General features: G+C 39.2%; 1 protein-coding gene across 1 annotated transcript; it reads right to left on the minus strand.

Moving 5' to 3' along the window:
• Positions 1 to 835: 835 nt before the first annotated feature.
• LOC140233444 (UDP-glucuronosyltransferase 1-2-like) lies at positions 836 to 14,031 on the minus strand. The gene is made up of 5 exons (XM_072313556.1): positions 13,101 to 14,031; positions 9,744 to 9,800; positions 5,141 to 5,306; positions 3,545 to 3,764; positions 836 to 1,115 (listed from the first exon to the last, which is right to left on the minus strand). Exons 1-5 carry the CDS (start codon positions 14,010 to 14,012, stop codon positions 836 to 838), a joined length of 1,635 nt encoding a protein of 544 aa, XP_072169657.1. The 5' UTR covers positions 14,013 to 14,031.
• Between the last annotated feature and the right edge of the window lie 79 nt (positions 14,032 to 14,110).

The following is a 14,110-nucleotide window of genomic DNA, read 5'->3' on the forward strand; positions in this document are numbered from 1 at the left end:
AAAAGCTATTACAGCTGTATAAAGATAGGCCTGTAAGATGAATACAGTTGGATTTTCCTTTTTTTTTTTTGCTATTATATTTCATCATATAGAAATGTACACAAGTAAATATATTTCAGTGTTTTTCATGCAATTCACATCAGCTGCAGGGAAGTCCAACCCTCAGTCAAGTTTGCAAGATTAGAGAAAATTTATGGATAAGTGATGCTTTTGTTTACACAGCTCACTAATCCTGTATTACTTTTGTAAGAATTTAATTTCAAATATATGTAGATTTTTTTTGACCGCTGCAAATATTTTTTTGACTTTTTCTCTCCATATTTGCTAAAAGTTATTCTCGTTCATCTTTGCACAATGTAGGGCCTACTTCGTTTTTTGCACTTGATATTGCAAATCAGCTACTTAAAAAATCACAAAATTTGCATAAATTCGCATAAACGTTTCTTTTAGTTTACAATATCAGGGACAATAGCAGGCAGTCGAAGGTGATGGTAGTGTCCAGTAAACATACCATTTTGCCGATATTTTGCTTACATTTTAATTTTAGTATACTGTAGATATGAATAGTACGTGATAATTCCTAATTGTACATTTACATTTTAACGGTTTTTTGCAATGATGATTTGTGACATCATTTCACAAACGTTCGAAATTTGTCGTCATAAACACTGACGTCATTTTCAAAATAGTATACCATGGTGCGACTACTACAGGTCAACAGTGTGTAATAGCTAAAAAGACATATGATAACGTGGAACCTTTCAACCAATCACAATATAGAGGACTGATTTTTTTTTATTTTTTTTTTATCCAAGACATAGTAAATTCGCTATACCTAATCTCGCTTGGCTTTGAACCTTCCACCTCGGCAGGCGCAACAACATACTCTGGCACAGCATCTAACAAGCAGATAAAACATTACGAGGGTTATGACCATGCAAAATACAACGACGTCAATATTGTGAAGCTGAATGAAGCCGAGTTCCGTAGCTCTAGTCTTGAGATGAGCCCCGCCGAATTTGATGACATGTTCGATCCAGAACACAGCAGTTTCTGTCGGCTGGAACATTCTGTCGCGATGAATTCCCGAGTACAGCTTGGCTTGAGATGTGTAACTGCAAAAGTAGATATGAAAACTAGAAATATCCCTATGGCGACTGGTATGCCTCCGCCATAATGCATGGTTTTCCTAATAGGTGTATATTACAATGTCTTCACAATGTGTGATGACAGTTTCACATAACTGGCAAAATATTGAAACGACAGGTTTTTCACAAATTTGTTGAATGATCACTTTCCTTTAACTAAGCTTGCTATATTGCCTGAGAGTGCAGGTACATACTTTGGGGATTTGAGGTTTTTTACTTGACTTTTGACCCTGTTATAAGTTTATGCATTGAGTAATTTTCAAGGTATGAAGAACAGGTGTAATTTCAGTATGAAATAGAAAAAAAAAATGCATTTTAGCCTGGACTTTGACCATTTACCTTTGACCTTTTTACCTTTTGGCATGAAATTTCCTAAAGAATCTCCATTAGGTAATACATGTATACACGCATATTAAGTTTCAAGAAAAAACCTGCAAGCATTGCATATATATAAGGGAAATAGTGAAATTTTGAGGAGTTGACCTTGATCTGTGACCTGTGACCTTTGACCCCTGACCTTTGACCAATAACCCCTAAATTCCCCAAGAATTCCAACCAGTCAGTACATCCATATGTACCAAGTTCCATGAAGATGTCTTGAACCATTTGCGCGAAATGGAAAAAGTGAAATGTTAACATTTCACCTGCCCTTTGACCTTTCACCTTTGACCTCATGACCTGAAACTTTCTCTGGGGAATCCTTAGTAATACATGTCTAAATTGTCTACACTAAGTTTCAAGAAAATACCTTCAGGCATTGCATAGGTATAATGGGAGAAATAGCCAAAACATTTAGCATTTGACCTCAACCTTTTGACCTCTTGCCAATTTCAAACAAAAACTACTTAATTGCCCAATCATGCGTCATCCTTGGACCAAATTTGGTGAAATTTGCTTAATCCAGTCTTGAGCTATCGCATAAACGGATACAATTTAAATGACTTGACCTTGTCCTTTGACCTTTGGCCACTGGCCGATTTCACCCAAAATCTAATCAAGTACTTGTCCCATCATACTTTAAGCTTGGACCAAGTTTGGTAAAATTCCACTCAATATTACTCAAGTTACCGCACACACACACACACACACACACACTGGAATTCAAAACTTATGACCTTCGGGGGTGGAAGAAGGGCATTGACCCTTGACCCTAAAAAGCCGTGAGCATATCCCCATCACTATACGTTGTACTTGTATGTTTCACGGCCCCTGAACAAAACTGTCTTTCTGACAAGGGCGCCGGAAAATTATAATACACTAACAACATACATTATTGTATCTATACACTAATAGTAACTTATGAGTAAATTTAGTGTATAGATCGTAGCCTCGTGTCCTCGAGTGTGCCCGCTGAAACATACCTTTAGTAAACCTTACACATTTCATTTTCTTCTTTGCTTTCAGCAGTATAAGAATATTTTTTTTTTTATTGTTCGAACGATGCGATCACGTTCAAGCTTTTAATGAGTACATTTCAGATAAATTGCAAAGTAAAGGTGGCTCGCTCGTTCTGCCCGTACTTACTGTAAAATGAAAAGTTTCATAAGTTATTATCATAGACCTTCGCAGTGATTTCTTTTACTATGTTTAATTCCTCAGAAATTTAATTTAAAATGCTCTATAAAAGTGACTTTTATGCTCTGTTTTTACAAAAATTCCCTACCGTGGGAGGGGGTATCCCCCTCCCACACCCTCCCCGCTCGGTCGCTTCGCTCCCTCGACGAGGATCTCACACCATTACATAATATACCCCCGTATGTTAAGATCACAGTCCTTCCAACTGATTTTTTCCAATATGTTAATTCCCTAGAAATTTACTATTAAATGTTCTATAAACGCGACTTTTATACTCTGTTTTTACAAAAAGTCCCTACCGTGGGAGGGGGTATCCCCCCTCCCACACCCTCCCCCCGCTCGGTCGCTTCGCTCCCTCGCCGAGGATCTCACACAATCACATTATTACGTACTCCCGTATGTAATAATCATAGCCCTTCGCACTGATTATTTTTCACTATGTTTAATTCCTTAGAAATTTGCTTTTAAATGGTCTATAAACGCGACTTTTGTACCCTGTTTTACAAAAGCTCCCTACAGTGGAGAGGGGGGGGGGATCCCCCTTTCCACAACCCCCCTCCCTCACTCGCTTCGCTCCCACGCCAAGGATCTCGCAACGTCACATTAATGTGCCCCCGTTGAGATTTTGCCCCCCCCCCCCCCAAAACAAAAACAAAAACAAAAACAAAAACAAACAAACAAACAAACAAACAAACAAACAAAAAACAAAAAACAGAAGTGTTCCGGCGCGCTTGCTTTCTGACAATGCCGCTTATTAGACATACCCAATAGTCTACACAGTATCAAGCAACCACTATGAGACTTACATGCAACTTCCTTACCTGTGATCATCAAGGACTCTCTTGATCGCCCTGCGGACAGTCTCATACGAGACGTCTTCCTTGTTCACCACTTCCCCCATCCCCTTGGCCTTGACTTTCACTCCGATAGATTTCTGCTCTGCGAACAAGGGTATAATCACCATGGGAACGCCGTGGTAGATCGCTTCAAACACGCCATTGGCCCCTCCGTGGTAGACCATGAGACGGGCTTTTGGGTGTCCTGTGCATGCAGATAATGTGACATGCAAAGGAGAGGAGATGGGATGTGCGAAAATGATAACGATAATGATAACAAATGACGATAATCATCTTCATTATAATCATCATAACAATAAAAATATACTTAAAGAGAGTTATATTGCGCAACCATTACGATAATAAGCTCTACTGCGCACTACAAGTTATATTCATGACACGGGCCTATAAATACATGATTCAAACTAGGTACAGCATATCATTTTTAAGTAGATAAGTTTTCACATAAGATTCTCGTGCTATTAAGACAAATCTACGGTTTGTTTGTTTTTACACCCATCAACTGCAGCTGCTTGCCTTACAATCAGAGAGAAAGATGGCTTTTTCCTCCACGATTTCGGAGCAGCAGATACATGAACGCGGCCGTGTCACCAAGGGTAGTTTTTTTGTTTTGTTTTTTTCTTGTGTTTTATTTTTTGTTTTCTTGTGTTTTGTTTTTTGTTTTTCCTGACGAATATTTTAACAATGTTTGACCTTAACGATTTCGGAAAAGGTAAAAAATTGTTTGAGATGATGACTTTAACTCTTCAAATTTCCGCATGGTATACGCTGGTGCTGATACCACAAATACATTGTAACTCCATTTAGTATATTACATTTGTCGCATTTACGTGGTCGATGAAACTCAATTATTACAGTTGGAGGAAATGATTCTAGAGAGTTAGTGGTTTACGGGAGACTGGAACTTGAAATAAGCTTACCCGGGCCAAAGTTATTGACGTTGCAGAATGGGGATTAAAATCATCGAACTAAAATTAGATGGGAAATCTGGTGGTATAATGATTTTATTACAAAGCCTTAGGTGTTGTCAATTCAAGTAAACAGTAATCTATAAGCAAGTTCAAACCACAATATTCAATGGGTTAGTCAAATACCGGTTAGTGATTGGCTAAACACAGTCACGTGATGGAGGCACATTGGTTATGTTCGCCCATGGGCAGAACATTTTTGTAATGTTCTCCCATGGGAAAACATTTTCACGTAACAAATGACAAACGATACCAAACGATTGAACGATCATATTTTTCACGAAATCGATAGGATAAATTTGCCTATACATTTGACTCACCCATATAATATAACAGATGATGACTTTTGTTGTCGGGAACATGTACCAAACGTTCCACCCTCAGGGTGTGAAATGCTATTTCGGAAGGCTATAAGTCCCTCGACTTCGTCTCGGGACTTAATAACCTCCCTCAACAGCATTTCAAACCCTTCGGGTGGAACATTCGGTATGTTCCCTTCCCCGCCAGTCATCATCTATATAATGTAATAGAGCCGACAATACAGCAACTATAAAGGGAGAAGAAATGTAAGTACAAAACGGTATGGCCATACCGAGAAGATCGTTCTGTGGCAGCCAATCAACGAGTTTCGTGTTGTTGCCAAGGAAACGAGGCTTGGGTCCAGCGCATCTCCAGATGACTCTTTGTGGCAGCTCGCTGAAGACTCGGGCGAACGTCTCCACCATGGACTCAATGGGGATGCGAGGAATCATGCTTCCCTGTCGGTTGATTGAAAAAATGGAATTTAGAGTCAATAATGTTTTTACCAGTGTAATGGATCCCTTTACCAAAGGACTGATTGAACGTATGTGAAAAACGAGCAGCGATTGCGCGGGAAAGGTAACAAGACGTAGCCATTAATTTTCCAACATGGAAGTAGTGGTGGGCTACAGTATACAGGGGGTAAAGGGGTAATGTTTCGAAATCCTTGGGGTCCCTGCTTATTTGAAGCAGCTTATCGTACTGAGCACTTTGACACCTTTCATTAAAAAATCGGTTGAAAAATGAGATGGAGTCGGCCAAAAAAACTGATGGGGGGGGGGCAAAATTACTGTCGCACATCGGTCAAAATAAATATAGTGAAAAAAAATCATAAATTCACGATCCAAAGGAGTATAAAGATGATTTAACCAGATATATGTTTTTGAGGTCACAAAATTGATTGAAAATGTCAGAAATCCTTGATATACTATAGAAAGCATTCAAATTCTAAGCTAAGTTTCGGCACATTTCCGGTATTCCAGTCACCCAACGTATGCACTTTGCCATCTTCCACAATTTTGTAGTCACTGGCTTATGTGATGATAATTAAAGGGTGTGTACAGTTCTGGTCGAGGTGAGGATTTAGCTTTTAACGTTTTGCGAGATATTCAGAAACCACTCTATGAGATGTCAAAGAGCATGCAGTTCTAAGGGGCATCAAAAGTTATTTCGATGAAAATCGGTTTTGAAATGGCTGAGATATACAAACACAAATTGAAACAAAGAAATCCTAATAAAGTTGAGGCATGTCGCCTTTTATTATCAGCACTTTTTTTGGATATCTCAGCCATTTGAAAACCAATTTTCATCAAATTAACGTTAAATCCTTTTTAAAATTATATGCTCTTTCATATTTCATAAGAGGCTTTTCATTATATCACTTAGGAATGTTCAAAACATGAATCCCCACCTCAACCAGTACTGTACAGTCCCTTTAAGATATAAACAACAATAAATATAGGAAGGGTATGTTATGCTCTTTCAAGCAATCCAAATTTTGAAAAATGAAAAATCTGTTTAAAAAATACTGCTTTCACAACTGCAACAGTTACACTATAGCACACGTACCACATACCGGCATAAAAAAAAAAATACTACATTTATAAGTTCCATTTGTTAACAAACTTGCATTTGCTTGCCATAATGATGTGATTATTCTCCTCTCTATTCAATCGAATGATTGGAACAGTTCATCAACAAAGTTATTGTGTGGTAATTGTCAAGCACAAATATCATGGTACACTTTCGAGGTCCCTTGGTCCCATGCTGTTGCATGGTATAATTTGCAGGACACTTACAGTCTGTATGTCATGTTGCTCTGGGTATCTCCAACGTCTATCATCAGGATCACAACGCTTAAGATGTTCTACTACACGTGTACGTACTGTATGTGCTCTTTCCATTGTCATTTTGGCATAATATGCTGAAGTACTACTGTCTGACATTATTAAGATCCCAAATAACGGCACAAAGTTCATTGACCGCAATATCTGGTTCAGCAGCGTCACTTTCAACTTTCGACTTTGAAGGTGCTGGATGAACCTCGGTGATGTTCAGAATCAGTTGCACATATCCTCTTCCATGGGCATGTCCGGCAATGCACTGATTGTGGCTTGGAAATCATATTGAGACGTGTGCCTTCTGTATGACACTCCAGTTCAAATACATGAGCAGGATGCGGATCTTGCTGCCAGCTTGTCAAACTTTGCAAGGTCTCTCTCGCAATCCAAATTGTTAGTTTGTAGACCTTCAGCTTCTGAAAGCCTGTGTAGTTGTTCAACCTACAACCTTGTGATGTTCTGCTTATTTTCTATGGCATGTGATAGAGGATGAAGACAGAAAGATAGTCAACTGCTGAAACTCTGCTGAAGTTAACAACAAGGGATGTCCACTCTCCCTTTGATATTATCAGTGAAAGAAATGGTGAATTATTTTCTTTGCAACTTGTGATCGTAATCTGCAGTCTACACATTTGAGCTGGGTCATTAATAATGGACAGAAAACACAATGAAACTTAGAGTCTACCTCACCACTAACCCCCCCCCCCCCCCCCAAAAAAAAAAGGAAAATTTGAATGCTTTCTATAGTAAATTAGGGCTTTAAAACACATTTGCAATCAGTTTCTTGACCTCAATTCTACTGTTGTTTATATCTTCATTATCATCAAATTTATAAATCTGTGACAACAACTGGAAGATGACAAAGTGCACGTTGGGTGACTGGAATACCGGAGATGGGCCGGAACTTAACCCTACACCCCCCCCCCCCCCCAGCAAAATTTGAGAATTTAAATGCTTTATATAGTATATTAAGGGTTTCTGACATTAGCAATCAATAACTTATTTCTTGACCTCAAAAACATATATCTAGACACTTAAATCATTTTCATACTCCTTTGGATGGTGAATTTATGATTTTTATGCCTCCGCCACGAAGTGGTGCCGGAGGCATTATGTTTTCGGGTTGTCCGTCCGTCCGTCCTTCCGTCCGTCCTTCCGTCCGTCCGTCCGTAATGAATTTTGTGGCAAGCGTAACTATAAAACCTTTAGAGGTATCCTAATGAAACTTGGCATGTATGTGTATTAGGGGGTGAAGTTGTGTCTATCAACTTTTGGGAGCACATGCTCAAGGTCAAAGACCAAAAGGTCAAGGTCAAATACATAAAATTTCACTATTTCCTCCATATCTATGCATTGCCTGAAGATATTTTCTTGAAACTTAGTGTATACATGTATTGCCCAATTAAGATTCTCTGGTGAAAGTTTGGGGTCATGAGGTCAAAGGTCAAAGGTCAAAAGGTCAAGTAAAAATATTAAAATTTCACTTTTTTTCTCTGTACCTTGGAAATTGTTCAAGGTATCTTCATGGAACATAGTATATATACATGTACTGACTGGCAGTGATTATCTAGAGAATTTAGGGTTCATGGGGTCAAAGGTCAAGGGCAACACTTCAAAATTTTACTATTTCCCTCATATTTATTCAATGCCAGCAGGATTATATTTTTTTTACACTTGGGGTATGCATGTATAACCCAATAGAGATTCTCTGTTAAGTTTCTTTTCTTTCTTTTTTTTTTTGCCTCAAAGGTCAAAAGGTCAAAGATCAAGCGAAAGTGCTGAACTAACTGTTTCTTCCATAATACTATCTAGGAAATGGTTTAAGTTATCTTGAAACTTACTACATATTTATGCATGTTCTGCCTGACAGTGATTATCTTAATATGAATTTTAGGGTCAATTAAAGGCCAGATGAAAATGGCAACAATTTACTATTCAATACAGAAATTGCACTTTTTCTCCATACCTTAAAAATTACTCAGTGCATAAACTTATGAATGGATCAAAGTCAAGTTAAAGTTCTGAAATCTCCAAATACATGCTCTCCTATTCATCCAATTAAACCTAGGTTAAGGAAAGTGAGCATATAACACATTTGTGACAAACTTGTCATTTTAATATTTTGCCAATTTTGTGAAAGTGTAATCACACATTGTCCACATGTACTATATACCTATTAGGAGAACCATGCATTATGGCGGAGGCATACCAGTCGCCGTAGCGACATTTCTGGTTCAGTATATTTTGCCCCATGAGGGACAGTAATTTTGGGACCCCCCCCCCCCATCAGTTTTTTGGCCGACTCCATCTCATTTTTCAACCGATTTTTTAATGAAATGTGTCAAAATGCTCAGCACGATAAGCTGCTTCAAATAAACAGGGACCCTAAGGATTTTGAAACATCACCCATTTATAGCCCACCACTAAGGAAGAGATTTCAAATAAAGATTCAAAACCAACGCGGCATATTGGAAATTATTGCCTTCGTTTTCGAACATGTCTCACACCACCGTAATTCATCTGATGCCGTAATTACTTCAGTTTCGGAAAACCGCCTGGAGTATACGGAGATATTATGGATAACTTGCTGTCTCATAGTGTAAATCCTGACACAACTGCTGTCTCATTGATCGTCCATAGGTGTCAAGATTCGCTGGCCTAAACACTACAATTCGAGTCTTTATCACTCTTGAAGTGCATTTCCAACAGTCTATCTACAGACCACCTCGAGCTCAGCACATCAATAGCTAAGTCTTATCTAAAAGAACTAAATAAGAAAAGTCATTTCAGTTTATTCCGAAGCGATCGACTGTGCAGTTGTTGATTCAGTAGTGCAATGTCAAAAATACACATACAGGTCAAAGACAAATTTGAATTTGATTGTCCGTAATTAAACTATACAACAATGGACACACGTGGAAACACATCCACACCCATGCCTATCAAAAGAAATTGCGGATTGTATATACATGTAATGAATCAAATTAGTGTTTTGAACTGTTTGAGTGTCATGGACGTGCTGATGCACCTTCGGCCTTTAACCTTAATCCTCACCAGTGAGAAGATGATGAAGCCATGTTCCCCAGCTCCGCTCACAAAATCCTCATATTCCTGCACAAATAAAAAAAAAAAAAGAAAAAAATATACATTTATAATTCATATTTCTCACCTATCATCGTACGCCTTGTATGAATCCATGGATCAGCATCGTCATATTGACAAGGCTGAATATGGGCAAACCATCCGCTTTTTTTTTTTTTTTTTGTATTGCTTTACGGAGAATGAGTGGAGTGCATTTAGATACAGTGAAAGGCGAAACGCACACCATTCACAAACACACAACATCGCGTTAAGATGATTTCCCCGCAAAGGGAATATCTCCCACTGATCAGTCGTTCGAAACAAAAGACAAGCAAAAAAAAAAAACACAATAACAAAAGCAACACTCCCCCACCCCCCCCCCCCCCCAAGGGAAAAAAAAAAAAATGGCTTGCGCTCTTCAATACTTCGATGCTAAAATGCGACCGATATAAAAGCAAGTTTGTTTGGCTTCCGGGCTCTTGCTTGCTTGGTTGTTATTTTCGCCGCCAGTTAGGCACAAAACAGAGATTTTTTTTTCCTCTTTTCCTATAAACTCAGGAAATAGATTACAAAAAGTGAAAACACTCTACAGTATTGTAGTAAATAATGAACATGATCACGATTTTCCTGCAGGCCGGTAACGTCTTCCTTTCCTTTACCCTCTTCCTTAGTACACTGTATTTCCTTTATCAGGCAGTGAACTTTCGCATACACAATCATGATAAGTGAATACACATAATAAGCGAATTCAATTATATTATGTGTACATTGAAATGTTATAATTGTATTTGTTGGAAATTAAATAAATGAAATGAAAATGTAATATACTATTTGTGAGGTACCGTCAGGAAAATGTCTTGGCAATATAAATAATATTAAATCAGTGTTGTCTTCTATATGAAACCCTAATCAGGTCGAGCTTTTTTGGCTTTATGCTGAATGCTGAAGAGGGGGAGGGGAGGCGGATCCCCCTCCCCCCGTTCCCCGAAATCTCGGCCATTATCGGTGCGATCGCGACGAAATTTGGCACGCGCAACACCCACGTCGCAATCTACTAGATTAAAATTGTCAATTAATGTTTGATCCTAATCAATTAATTATGCAAATTGAGTCTAAGATTTTATTTTATTCTTTTAAGCACTAATAAAAAGAATTGAGAATTCAATTTTTGGCTTGTAGGCCCTATATCCTTTTTAACATATTCAGCGATTGTACATAAAAAACTGCAAAAACTGCACACAAAAAAAACCCCACTGTTTTTTCATTGGAAATTGTCAATGACGACTTTTCTACCATAATAAGCATAGAAATAATAATTCAAAATGATAAATAGTAAAAAACAGTCTTGTTTTTATGAGTTTCATGACAGGATCTGGTAATTAAGTATACACACACATATAAAGCAATAGAACAACAAAAGAAAGATGCATATGAATATCACGTGGAAATTTTATTTCTTTCTCGTTCCACTGGAGACTAATTTCGGCTCACTGAAATTTGTTCTTGATGATTAACTGAAATTGTTTTCTCCAAGGCCCTCACATCCAGTTCAACTTAAAAAAACAAACGAACAAACAAACAAACAAACAAACAAACCTCTAAATCACTTTCAACAGAACATCGAATGAAAGTGGAGGGACAAGCTAAGAGCAATGCATGTAAAATGAAGAAAAAAAAATCCCTATTACCAGAGGAAATTTCAAACAGAAGATGTAGAATATGTTAAATTTTCAAAAAGTTCGACTTGTCCTTAATTGTACTCATTTCGGTCAGTTTTATTTTTTTAATGTGAAAATTTGCTTGCATATTCCACTCAATCACTTTGATATAATGATTTCGTTGCCATGGCAATCATGTCTCATATGCCCAAAACACGGAGGGGTTATGTTATAGCGATGCAAATATTGCCTGATGTTTTTGCTTGGGCGCTACGGGATTGAAGTATCACAAATGCAACATTTTAAGAGCTTGCCGACTCCAAAAGCGCTCGTAGACATCAAGCTACTAGCTGTGAACACTGATTATATTGACTTTACATGACTTGTAAATCGTACAAGTCGCAATACCCAATTATGTTTATACACAGGGCCGCGGAACCGGGGGGGGGGGGCTGCTGCCCCCCCCCCCCCCCCCCACACACACACACACACACTTTTGGTTCGTAAAAAAAAAAGGAAAGAAAGAATAAATGGAAAAAAATCGGGAGAAAAATCACAACACCGATGAATTTGAATTTCCAAAGATTCCGCCTTTATGATGGCGGGGGGGGGGGGGGGGGGAGGGATGATGCAATGGGGCCTAATATTTGGACCGGGAATTTGGAAGGCGAAAAAAGAAAATGCGTGTGTTATATTGTATGCATGTGCATGAAGCGGGTCTCCCTTTCAACCTTTTATCAAGTAAGATAATTTTTCAATATTTCACTCAAAGTGTGCACTAGATCATTGAATTTAACCCCAACCCCCTCTGTGCCCCTTTCCTTAAAATAGCCTTAGTATACTTAGTCAGATTTACACACACACACACACAAATCTTATATGCCATCAAATATGCGTATACGAGATATCTCAATTTCAATTTTAAAAAGACAAAAGCTCCCTCGTACGGGAAGGGTGGGGATAGTACTCTCCACACTTTCTCCTTGTTGTGCCCCCCCCCCCCCCCGCCCTGTGCATACAAGTAGACTATGGCTACACTTTAAGTTTTCCAAATACGCTACAAAATGTGTGCACCAAAATTAACTGCAATCATAAAATCTCCCTTGTTTAGGAGGGGGAATAGTGCTTCTCCCCTCCCACATCCTCCTGCTTTGTCTCCTTCCAGAGACTTACTACATTATTTTCTCTGATTTTCCAGATAATTTCCAGATATTCCAATAGAAGTGTGCGCCAGATTGTTGAATTTCAGTTCTAAAAATGACCTTGACTGACCCCCCCCCCCCCACACACACACTGAAAAACGTTCCGCGACAACGATACATTATGGTAGAAGGCTTATATCCACATAATAATTGAAGAAGAGCAGATAGGCCATATACTCTTGTCATTCGCTTGAGCAATGATTCGAGAAAATTTGCTTTCTTTTTCCGCATAAACCCTTACACTCACCAGGGAGGCTAGGCCCCACCTCCCTGCACTCACTCATTCAGTTTACGTTTTGGCAATAAAAATTGTAACGATAGCCGGTGTGTGTGTGTGTGTGTGTGTGTGTGTGTGTGTGTGTAGTGTATGTGTGTGTGTGTGTGTGTGTGTGCACGGGGAAAGCAGGTGAATGACTTAATTATTCAATGAAGCGATAAAAATTACAATGCTGACCAAGATATACCTTTACCTGTGTCAATGGTTGGCTAAGTTTGTTGAGTAATCCGCCTATGGGTATCCAGTTCGGAACACTTGGACGGGGAAAGTCAAGGGAGAAATCAGTTGCACTTAGCCACAACTGGGCTTCGGCTAGGAGGCTTTGAATGGATTTGTCGGGACGGATGCCCAATTCAGTTTTCAACTGCTCCAGCGGTCGAGTTATCATTGCTCCCATGAGTGGAAAGATAATGTGGTGCTCAAAAAAGGATAATATTCTCTCAAAGAACGACATGCGGTCAGAGAAAGAGAAGAAATCCAGCGAGATGTACGATGACGGCGCTGGCATGCCAAACATGAGTTCGTGGAAGACGGGGTACCGCATCGACGTCGTCACCACAACAAGGGGTACATCCTTGAGGTAACCGTAGACCAGTGCATCGCCGCCATCGAAGCTGTCCGCGATCATGAGGTCGAAATGAGAACTGCGAAGCTTGGCGAGTGCTTTTTCATCCCTGAACAAAGCTCGACATCCAACACTGCCGAGATGGAACACATCTAAAAGATGCTGAATCACTTTGAAATCATCAAATAACATCGTAGGATTTTCGTTGAACACAAGACCAATGACATCTTTGGGTGTTCTTCTCACGGTTTCGAGGCTTTCTTCGTCAAGCTCGTATAGGATCAATTGTTTATAGGTATCGTTTTTAAATCCTTTCCCGCCACGATTCGAGCCGGTCAGGAGCGTGACGTTGTGGCCGTTAGCGGCTAAGGCAGTGACAATGGCTGCCATGCTGCTGACATGACTGGTGTGCATCGGGTAGGGCATCGATAACAATATGTCGGCTGCGTATCCGTGAGAGACTAAGCTATGGAGGTAGAACATGACAACAAGAAATGCCGAGATAGCCCCAGAGAGAGACCAGCTGATGATGGACGCCATGGTTTGCACTTAGTTGCAGTGCGCTGATTAAAAATTCGACTAGTTTACAGTTACACGTGGACGTTTGTCAATTATAGAATGATGAAGGAAATATCAAT

Source organism: Diadema setosum, chromosome 9 (assembly GCF_964275005.1).
Source record: "Diadema setosum chromosome 9, eeDiaSeto1, whole genome shotgun sequence".
Lineage (NCBI taxonomy): Eukaryota > Metazoa > Echinodermata > Echinoidea > Diadematoida > Diadematidae > Diadema > Diadema setosum.